The sequence below is a fragment of the Limulus polyphemus genome, unplaced genomic scaffold (assembly GCF_000517525.1).
Source record: "Limulus polyphemus unplaced genomic scaffold, Limulus_polyphemus-2.1.2 Scaffold429, whole genome shotgun sequence".
Classification (NCBI taxonomy): Eukaryota; Metazoa; Arthropoda; class Merostomata; order Xiphosura; family Limulidae; genus Limulus; species Limulus polyphemus.
In genome coordinates this window covers 63,745-74,764 of record NW_013666039.1, presented here as the reverse complement: position 1 = coordinate 74,764, position 11,020 = coordinate 63,745, and the positions used below count along the sequence as shown (strand labels likewise).

The 11,020-nt window shown below is 35.9% G+C and overlaps 1 protein-coding gene across 1 annotated transcript in view; it reads left to right on the top strand.

The window, feature by feature from the left end:
* LOC106458205 (latrophilin Cirl-like) overlaps positions 1-5,043 on the top strand; it is a 107,766-nt gene extending 102,723 nt beyond the window's left edge. The window contains exons 18-19 of the mRNA XM_013917681.2: positions 807-873; positions 2,569-5,043. Of these exons, the coding sequence (XP_013773135.2) occupies positions 807-873; positions 2,569-3,398 (897 nt within the window). The 3' untranslated portion in view covers positions 3,399-5,043. The remainder of the gene's footprint in view (positions 1-806; positions 874-2,568) is intronic.
* The last annotated feature ends 5,977 nt before the right edge of the window (positions 5,044-11,020 follow it).

Below are 11,020 nucleotides of genomic sequence, written 5' to 3'. Positions count from 1 at the left end.
TGTGGGGAAGACTGTCCAGAATCCGAATCAGGATTTGGATCCGGACCAAATGTGGGGAAGACTGTCCAGAATCCGAATCAGGATTTGGATCCGGACCAAAATTGGAGAAGACTGTCCATACTGACTTCCCATCTTGTGTAAAATTTTCGTGTACATCGATTTATTAGTTTTTGAGATACGCTCGCGGAGTGGCCCAGCATGGCCAGGTGGTTAGGGCGCTCGACTCGCAATCTGAGGGTCGCGGGTTCGAATCCCCATCCCACCAGACATGCTCGCCCTTTCAGCCGTGGGGGCGTTATAATGTAACGGTCAATCCCACTATTCGTTGGTAAAAAGAGTAGCTCAAGAGTTGGAGGTGGGTGGTGATGACTAGCTGCCTTCCCTCTAGTCTTACACTGCTAAATTAGGGACGGCTAGCGTAGATAGCCCTCGTGTAGCTTTGCGCGAAATCCAACAAACAAACAAACAATACGCTCGCGGAAACACGCACACGGAAACGATTGGAATGCCCTCGCCCTGCGAGGGTAATAATAAACTGAGCATTACTTTTATTGGTGAAAATAAATAACGATAAGAATTTCAGATTCTGTCATGAAAAGTTCACATCTAAATAGAAGGTACAGTTTTTAGTAGTAGTTATAAGATAATTTTGAAACACAAGAGTCGTCAACAAGTAGGAGCAGAAGTTTAACGAAATCAGTTGACATCAGCTAATTATACCACTGTTTCTAACGAAAGTAATCAAATTTCAAACTTCTTTTGTCCAAAACACGTCGGGAGATCTTGAACAACTTGATTTTTGGCAGGTCCCGCAGCCTCTCAGGATCATTCAAGCACAGAACTGTTTTACTTCCCCAAAGTTCACCATGCAAAGTAAGTGATTAACTAAAACCTCAATTTTGTTTCATGTTGTTTTTTATCTCAATGTCTTAAAATAAAAAACAGTCACTTGCTTATGTTAAGTATTTAACACGTCCCTCAGGAGCCAAGGGTGTGTCTTTACACTACAATTTGTTGAATATTAAAAGTAAGTTTAATCCGGAAACTCCCAAAGAGGGTGGTTTTGGACGTATCTTTTCGAGACAACTTTGAGACAAGTTTTCGTTTGTTAATTGACATTTGTTAAGTGAAATACAGCATCCTCAAGTCTCCATACTACTACTAGCTAGTATTAAGGTCTATCTACTGGGAGTAAATTCAGTATATACCAATACAGCCACATTCTCACCATCATTAATTAAACAATTGCCAACCTTTTATGCTTCTGCTATCACCTTTTTATGTTTAGCTTTTAATTGAGATACGAACGATTTCACCCGCGATTCGGTAGGGAAGGTCGAAGCATCACGATAGTCAGCAGTAGGATGAGCAGACAGGAATACTTTGATAGAAGCTACAGGCATAATATTGTACTCGGTTTGCTGCACAATATCTACCAAGGTAGCTCTAAATGGTTCTTGAAACCTCTGCGTGCCATTTGGAGACTTCCATGCTTCTTGTGCTTGGCTGTTAAGCTCGTGATTCGCTGACCGATTTCAGTCACCTTACCCCTTCAAATCACTTTTTTGCAGCCCCAACGTCAAAAGAGTGCAGGAAATGCTTTCTTTTTAGCCAATAAAAATGTCCAAAAATTTCAGTTCAAATTAAGAAAAACCGGATTGGGTAGTTTTTTTTTCAACAAAAATTTCCCCCACTGGCTCGTGAGGGGCCTGTTAAAAAAAGGTATATAATCTACAGTTTAAACTGATATAGTTAGACCATACCACAAATTGGCATAGTGTACAATGCATAAAAGTTAATAATATCTAATTACTGATGAGGACTAAAACTGCATTGATTTTGTACCTTAATTTGTCAGAACTATTCATGCTCCAAATTCCTTTTGGGTACACGATTTGTTGGTTACAGAGTCTATAATAACACATGAGTCACACAATACTGCAATTAATACCATTAAATACCGCTAGGGGTTCCAATGTATCTTACATGGAAAATGGGTGTTAGTTTTTTTATACTTAGATTACTTAAAATGACTTAATATAATGCAATATGTAGGGTCCACCAGTAATCAACGGTATAAAAACAAATCGGTAATGTAAGGGTTATAACTACAATGCATGATAACAATTCAGGGTACCTTGTTCCACTATGTGGACCCCACCAGTTGTTAACTGTATAAAAAAAGGGTTATTTCTACAATGCATGATAACAATTCAGGGTGCCTTGTTCCGCTATGTGGAGCCCACCAGCTGTTAACTGTATAAAAAGGGTTTTGTCTACAATGCATGATAACAATTCAGGGTACCTTGTTCCGCTATGTGGAGCCCACCAGTTGTTAACTGTATAAAAAGGGTTAGTCTACAATGCATGATAACAATTCAGGGTACCTTGTTCCTCTATGTGGAGCCCACCAGTTGTTAACTGTATAAAAAGGGTTATTTCTACAATGCATGATAACAATTCAGGGTACCTTGTTCCTCTATGTGGAGCCCACCAGTTGTTAACTGTATAAAAAGGGTTATTTCTACAATGCACGGTAACAATTCAGGGTGTCTTGTTCTTTAACAGATCACCTATCTACATCAATAGCAATCAACCAAGAAGATGACATACTCCAGGCACCTGGAGAGTCCACGAGGAGGAAAGGACACAGAACCACTTCACCGAACGTATCGAGGACTAGCTCACCCGGTCGTTATGGGTTTGTGGCCAATCAGCATCAGGACCAAATGTTTCAGGTTGTTCCTCGTAACAAACAGTCAGCCTCTGGTTCCTACTCTGATTCATCTGGACTTTACAGTGTCTTTGCTGATCATATCTACGAATCCATTGAAGATGACATTGTAGGACATTTTAATCATCAGCCATCCTTAACCAAACAGTTTCCTCCAGCAGAAAACTATTATGGCGATCACTCTGACCTCAGCCAGCATTCATCCTCTAGTGGATATGACCAACGACCTCTACTGGTAACATCAATCTCAGAAAGATCCCACACAGCAACCTCCTCCAATAAGATTGTGTACGGAATAAGTCTTCCTCACGATAACTATTCCCTAGCTTCCACCCCCGAGTTGTCAAGACAACCAGAAGTGGATAACATCCATAGCAATTTTCGTACAAACGTGGAATGTGTTACGGTTCCAAATATTTGCATGTTTAACACAACTCCTCCAGAACATAGCCAACAGTTCAACTTAGATCTGCGCGAGAAAAATAATAAGATGAAACAAATGGACTGGGAACCAGATCTTCCAGATCTTCTTAGTTCGCCCCCAGACAATGTTGTCATGGCAGTTTTGGATGGGGAGAAGGTTGTAAACCGTCTTCATGCAGAAATGGATACTACCGAAGATACAAGAAATTCAGATCTTCACAAACTTAGTACTTATTGTTGAAAAAAAACAAAAAGAGTCGTTTCTAGTTTTTTTTTTTTTTTATTAAACTAATTTTTGTCACTAGTGGTGCTGTGTATTAAACATTGTATTTTGTCAAGTACTCAAGAAAGATTTACTTCGAGATAATTCATGATTGTTTTGTATATTTAGAAGAGGAATCGAAGGAAGGTGTTATTTCAGTAAATAGTTAATAAACCAAAAGACAGGCACACCATGTGTCAGACATTTGAAGTGTCCTAGTCTACACTACTAGTCCATCCACGAAACAAAGAGGACTGAATGGTTCACAGTTGTCAAAGCAGGAAACTAGATAAGCACAGCGAGAGTTTGGGAAATTTCGTGCACTTACCTAATCAGGATGTGATACGTTTTTGTAATTAGACCAAAACTGTATTGTATATATATCAATATTTGCCCAATAACAGACGACGTGGAACTCGAAAGACGCCAGATGTGGCATGAACATCGTAACATAATATTACTTAATGACAAATACAGTGATTTACTGTTCAGCTGGTTAACACAGGCTGGTTTGATAATATCTACCGGCTGATTTATCGTGTTAATTGAAATCCATCTGAGGATTTTAGATCCTGTAAGATTAGTATAGCACTCCCTATATGCCATACTGATTACAATGCTAACGGTGATTCTGATGACCGATGTTGTGATCCCTGATGATGATCAGATTTAGCACTTTTAGGTTTGGAGATGCCGAAGAAGAAGTGTCAAGGAAGAAACCGGTTGATTATCTTCAGATTCTATCAAGATAAACGGTAAATCTTAAAAATATGACGAAGAAATAAATGTATTTAAATAAATCCAGAACCCTTTAGTGATAGTAACACCACAAGCTAAGCTACATTGCTGTGGTGATATTTAAAGTTACAAAATGTTGTGGACTCTCAAAAGATAATTTTGTTTTGAACCAATGAGTAAATAATTTAGGCTTACGCTAATGATGAAGCTTGCCAATAGGTGTACTTATAACAGTTACGGATAGCAGAAGTTTCTATATTCCACTTGTAACCCTGTCTTCGTAAATATCCTTATGTTCCCGAAACGAAAACGTAACGACAACTAAGAAAATTAGAGAAAAAAAAAGATAAATTAATGTCAAAGAACAAAATTGTGCTTTTGTCGTTAGCTATCTGCATTATCATTTGATTAACAAACACCGTACGTTTCGGTTGCTTATCCTTCTTAAGATCCCCCGAAGTGAAGTCGGCATCAGATTAATAGCCGAAACGTTGGAAATAGTTTAACCAGTAATTATTACATTATTAATAATAATTAACTAAAGTCGTACGTTTTGGCTGCTAATATGCTGCCACCTTCCGTTCCAGGAGTCAGAAGAAAAATTAGAAGCTGAATGATGGGAATAGTTAATTAATTAATTATTATATCATAACCACAACTGACTTCCGATCGCCACGATCTTACCGTTAGTCCCTAAACGAAATATTCATTCTAGAGTACTTGTTTCTAAAAACAATCTTAGCAGTTCTGAAAGTCCTTCTAACGTTTTAAAGTTCTGCTTTTTCGAGGTAAAAATATCATTATGAATGGAAATATTTTTACTTTTTTTTCAAGCAATATAAATGGAAATATTTTACTTTTTTCAAGCATTATGAATGGAAATATTTTCCTTTTTTTTCAAGCAATATAAATGGAAATATTTTACTTTTTTTCAAGCATTATGAATGGAAATATTTCACCTTTTTTTTCAAGCATTAATAACTTATTTTATGTGATATACGTAGTTAAATGTCACATGCTGTAAACTGAAATTTGTATATTTATACTTGCAACTGCTAAGAAAATACAAAATATATTACAGATTCCAATACTTCGTAGCTTTTAATAGGCTTAAAGCATTCGTAAAGGCTTTGACCAGTACTGCATACTTATTGTATTAAATATGTCAACTAGAAGTAGATAGAAAAAATGAAATAAAAATAATAAAAAAGAAATACCGTCGTTAACTGTAAGGTTCATGAAAAATTCAGTGTTTGACTTTTAACATTCCCTTCAAACAGTTGCTTAAGGCTAATTAACCTAATCTACACGTTTATTTAGTTCAAAAGCAGGATCGAAAATCTGAACCTTAAATCGGCCATACTTCTGGACGCTTTGATTTAACATTGAGAAAACCAGAAACCGCTCGTGGACGAAATACGACTTTATTCCTTAATTTTGGCCGATTTTTCTTTTTCCAATTTAATAACGTAGTATAGCTAAGCTTTGTACAAAATGATAATAATAACTACTGTGATTAAATAATCCGTTTACTGCCTACGTTTAATATCACATTTTCCGAACGCTAAAAGCATTTCCATTCCAGTTGACTCGAAACATGGCCACCATTTTGTTCGTTTGTTTTATAGCAAAGCCACATTGGGCTGTTTGCTGTGTCCCCCTCGCGGAATTCTGTAAAATTACCGCAGAACCACCATTGTGGTATATTTAATGTTTCGAAAGTAAATTCACAAAAATGATCAAACATATCGAGGGCTTGAAATTTTGGGCTAGTTCAAAACTAAACTAGCCTTTGAGTTCTGCTCAAATGTTTAACGTTTCCTTTAGAAATTTGTCTGGTTATTCTGTAATGGAAGTTTAAAAACATCTTTTTTTTTTTTTCTTCATAGTCCTTGCGGACCGTTGAGCCGATGACAGAGCAAGATCTGCCATCGTTTCTAAAGCTGTTTCTTACGTCAAGGATGCAACCCACTTGACAGCCTTCCCTCTTTGAAAGGGCGAGCATGTTTGGTGTGACGGGGATTCGAACCCGCGCCCCTCAGATTGCGAGTCGAGCGCCTTAACCACCTGGCCATGCCGGTTAAAAACATCTTAATATTTTAATTCTTAACCAAATATTTTAATGATTAGTTTCATATCTAATCTGTTTAGGAGACACAATTGTTACGAATGATATTTCTAACACTATTTACACAGCGACATAATTAAAACAAACCAGTTCTGTAAGAATCGACCTCCTATGGACTATTTGATGACAATTACCTCTGTGTAAATGTTTAATTTTTGTTTGTCTGTTGAAAAACAAACAAGCCAGGCTCTAGTGATATGTATATATATACCTTTGTATTCATACACCCGTTCGTCGTATTCCTTCGATGATAATAACAATATAATAGTAATATAATAATAATAATATATATAAATAATAGAGTAATTGAATATGTTTCTTGTAGTTACTGTTGTTGATGTAAATAGAAAATGGCGACATAACTAAACAAACAAACAAACAAACGGAGATTCATTTATAAATAGCAAAGTATTTCGCACGGATAATAATTAACAGTTGAAAATAATAACACAACTGAATATAACAGCGAAGAAAATGTGTATTAAACTTTACTCACCAGTATGGAGGTAGCGTCTGTACGATGTATCTATCTGTTAGTGAAAGTCTTGACCTGTTGCGACGCATTGTTTGTAGTCGACGTTTCTATCTATTGACACAGGTCTTCACCTGTTGCGGAAAAACGTTTGTAATTAATGTTTCGATCTCTTAGAGCAGGTCTTCACCTGTTACAACAAATTGTTTGTAGTCGACGTTTCGGTCTGTTGGAGCACGTCTGCACTTGCTACAACAAATTGTTTGTAGTCGACGTTTCGGTCTGTTGGAGCACGTCTGCACTTGCTACAACAAATTGTTTATAGTCGACGTTTCGGTCTGTTAGAGCACTTCTTCACTTGTTACAACAAATTGTTTATAGTCGACGTTTCGGTCTGTTAGAGCACTTCTTCACTTGTTACAACAAATTGTTTATAGTCGACGTTTCGGTCTGTTAGAGCACGTCTTCACTTGTTACAACAAATTGTTTGTTGTCGACGTTTTGATCTGTTACGGCACATCTTCACTTGTTACAACAAATTCTTTATTGTCGACTTTTCGGTCTGTTAGAGCACATTTTAACCTGTTATAACAAATTCTTTATAGTCGACGTTTTGATCTGTTACGGCACATCTTAACTTGTTACAACAAATTGTTTATAGTCGACGTTTCGGTCTGTTAGGGCACGTCTTCACCTGTTACAACAAATTGTTTATAGTCGACGTTTCGGTATGTTAGGGCACGTCTTACTTGTTACAACAAATTGTTTATAATCGACGTTTCGGTCTGTTAGGGCACGTCTTCACTTGTTACAACAAATTGTTTATAGTCGACGTTTCGGTCTGTTAGAGCAAGGCAACATCAAGTTCTGGAAGAAACGTACACTAATAAATTGACACATCCTGCTCAAACTTCAAATAGCGAATGAAGGAGAAACATCTTCAATTAAACCTTTTAAAAGTAAGTTATAAATTCTCGTGCTATCAGAATAAACTTTTTTCACAAGTTAATATTCGGAACTTCTATAAGCTAACCTAACTTATTGGTTGAAACGTATATTGTATTTGGCTACAAGTTCTCTGAAGTGGAGGATAAACTAAGGCAAAACGTAATATCCAAATACAAATTTTTACATTATCCTAATCATTCAACTATTTTTTTTTTGCTCGTTTTTTCCTTTGTCCTTTTAAAGAAAACGTTAACCACTAACACATGACGAATGATATTTTGCGAAACGTTAACCACTAACACATAACTAATGATATTTTGCGAAACGTTAACCACTAACACATAACGAATGATATTTTGCGAAACGTTAACCACTAACACATAACAATGATATTTTGCGAAACGTTAACACTAGCACACAACGAATGATATTTTGCGATTATGCAATCGTATATTTGCGTTGGAGTTTTAGTTCCAGACGAACTAACGAAACGTAAAGGAAATTTTAAACATAACTTGAGTTTGTGAAGGTTTGTACTGAACAATGAACAAGAAATAATTTTCGGTTATATATATTAAATTTAGGAGAGGTTATTTTCTTTCGTGTAAAGTTACGTGTTGCATTAATATCTCGTTAACCTAGTTTGCACTTTACGATCCCATGGGGGTTTTTGTTCTCTATTTGACTGTTGAAAACGGAGATTATCAAACTATAGATCGCAACGCATCAGAGTGTCGCGGGACAAGACACCGTAAAAAAATACGCTTTTCTTTTAAAATTATTTACAAAATCATATAAAAACACTGCTAGACTTTGCTGAAATATATATTCTCAATTGAAGATGGACACCAAAAACTACCTAGATATGCAAGTGAGTTGTGAAAGTTTAGGAACATCCTCTTGATGTTTCCTGTAGAAAACAGTATTTGTATTTAACGGAAGTGACGTCAAAACGACATCTTGAACTTTTCATCGTTATCAAAAGATGAAGCGTCATAGAAAAGTATTCGAAACAACGCGTTAATATTATTTTATTACAAGTTACAGCTTTCACAGTAAGGAAGAATGTTATTTAGAATAGGTTTCGATCACTGGTGTTAACATATTCAAGTACACAAGTGAAGAAGGTTTTAGTACTTAAATCAACATTCACCAAACTAGACAAACTTCGTCTGTTAGAACAATCCAAGAAAACAGAACCAGACACTGTAAAAAAACAACATAAGGAATCTCAACAACTTTCAACTATCTCAAACCATAGTCCTAAATATAGGTCTTAATTACTTAGTAACTCCTCCCAGTGTTAGTTTACAAAAAAAATGCCCCCAGTGGCACAGCGGTATGTCTGCGGACTTAAAACGCTAGGAACCGGGTTTCGATACCCGTGGTGGGCAGAGCACAGATAGCCCATTGTGTAGCTTTGTGCTTAACTTCAAACAAACAAACAAGATTTAAAAACCATCCGTGAAGACGTCTGCAGGAAGGCAATAATACTATCAAATCACAAGTCCATTCAATAGCAACTAGGCTTAAGTTCAAGGACTTAAGAAGAATCCGCATCTGAGTCATTGCAGGACAACGAAGAATCCCATTGTGAAAAATAAAGAACAGCTTACTTGCAGGACAACGAAGCATCCCATTGTGAAAAATAAAGAACAGCTTACTTGCAGGACAACGAAGAATCCCATTGTGAAAAATAAAGAACAACTTAATTGCAGGACAACGAAGAATCCCATTGTGAAAAATAAAGAACAACTTAATTGCAGGACAACGAAGAATCCCATTGTCAAAAAATAAAGAACAACTTAGTTAACGAGGGCTAACTGCGCTAGCCGTCCCTAATTTAGCAGTGTAAGACTAGAGGGAAGGCAGCTAGTCATCACCACCTACCGCCAACTCTTGGGCTACTCTTTTACCAACGAATAGTGGGATTGACCGTCACATTATAACGCCCCCCTAATCACCTGGCCATGTCGGGCCAACATCACAACTAGATTCACTTACACCTTTGGAATGAAAATTAAACACATGTTCAGAAAATTATATAACAAACCATCCCCACCAGGAAACATTTACAAAATAATGTGTACCAATTGGCCAGCTTTTTACGTAGGTGAAACAGGACGTAACTTGAAGATCGGGTTAAAAGAACACCGAAAAAAAAACCTCTTCTCAAGTCCATGAACATATGAACGAATACAAACAAACTTTTTGTGAACAGAATTTCACAGTACTGAAACACGAACCGGACATTAATAGAAGAAAAATCAGAGAAGCTCTATTAATAAAATCAAACAATTCCACAATTAACAAGTCATATTTCTACACGTCTTTGGTCGTTATTTCCCCAGACATTCCTAATCTCATACAAATATTTCGTACGTCATTTCCATATTTTCAAACTTGTTCACTTGTTTTTTTCCTGCTCATCCATAACTAAATAATCTGTTAATTCACGCGGATTGATGTGCACTTGCATAAGTGACCACTATCAATTTTAAAGTTTAAATACATAGTTAGATGGTTGAATGTCGATTTAAATACTAAAATCTTCTTTACCGTTAAAACTTGTGTACTTGAGAATGATCGCACCAGTGATCGAAACGTCGTATCTATTTTAAAAATATTTTTTTTTTACCGTAAAAGCTCTAACTTGTAATAAGATAATTCTTATTATCTGTAAGCAAACTCAAAACAAAACTATTAATGTGTTTTATTACGTGGTCAAAAGAGTCATATAGGGTGGCCCAAAGTAATTTAACACACACACACAATAAATACAGCTCGAACTAATAACTAGCAGCAAATATAATTACGTGGATTAGCTAAATGAAAGAATTACATATCTTGAAAAGAAATAAATATATCACATAAACAATACCCATAAAGTAGAGATGAAAATATGAAAAAATCAACCAATCACAGATGAATTTACTACTTAAACAATACCCATAAAGTAGAGATGAAAATATGAAAAAATCAACCAATCACAGATGAATCTACTACTTAAACAATACCCATAAAGTAAAAGTGAAAATATGAAAAAAAACAACCAATGACAGATGAATCTACTACTTAAACAATACCCATAACGTAAAAGTGAAAATATGAAAAAATCAACCAATCACGGATGAATCTACTAGTTAAACAATACCCATAAAGTAAAAGTGAAAATATGAAAAAATCAACCAATCACAGATGAATCTACTACTTAAACAATACCCATAATGTAAAAGTGAAAATATGAAAAATCAAACATCGAACAGACTAGAATCTAAACTACTTAAACAATACCAGTAAAGTAAAGTGAAAGTA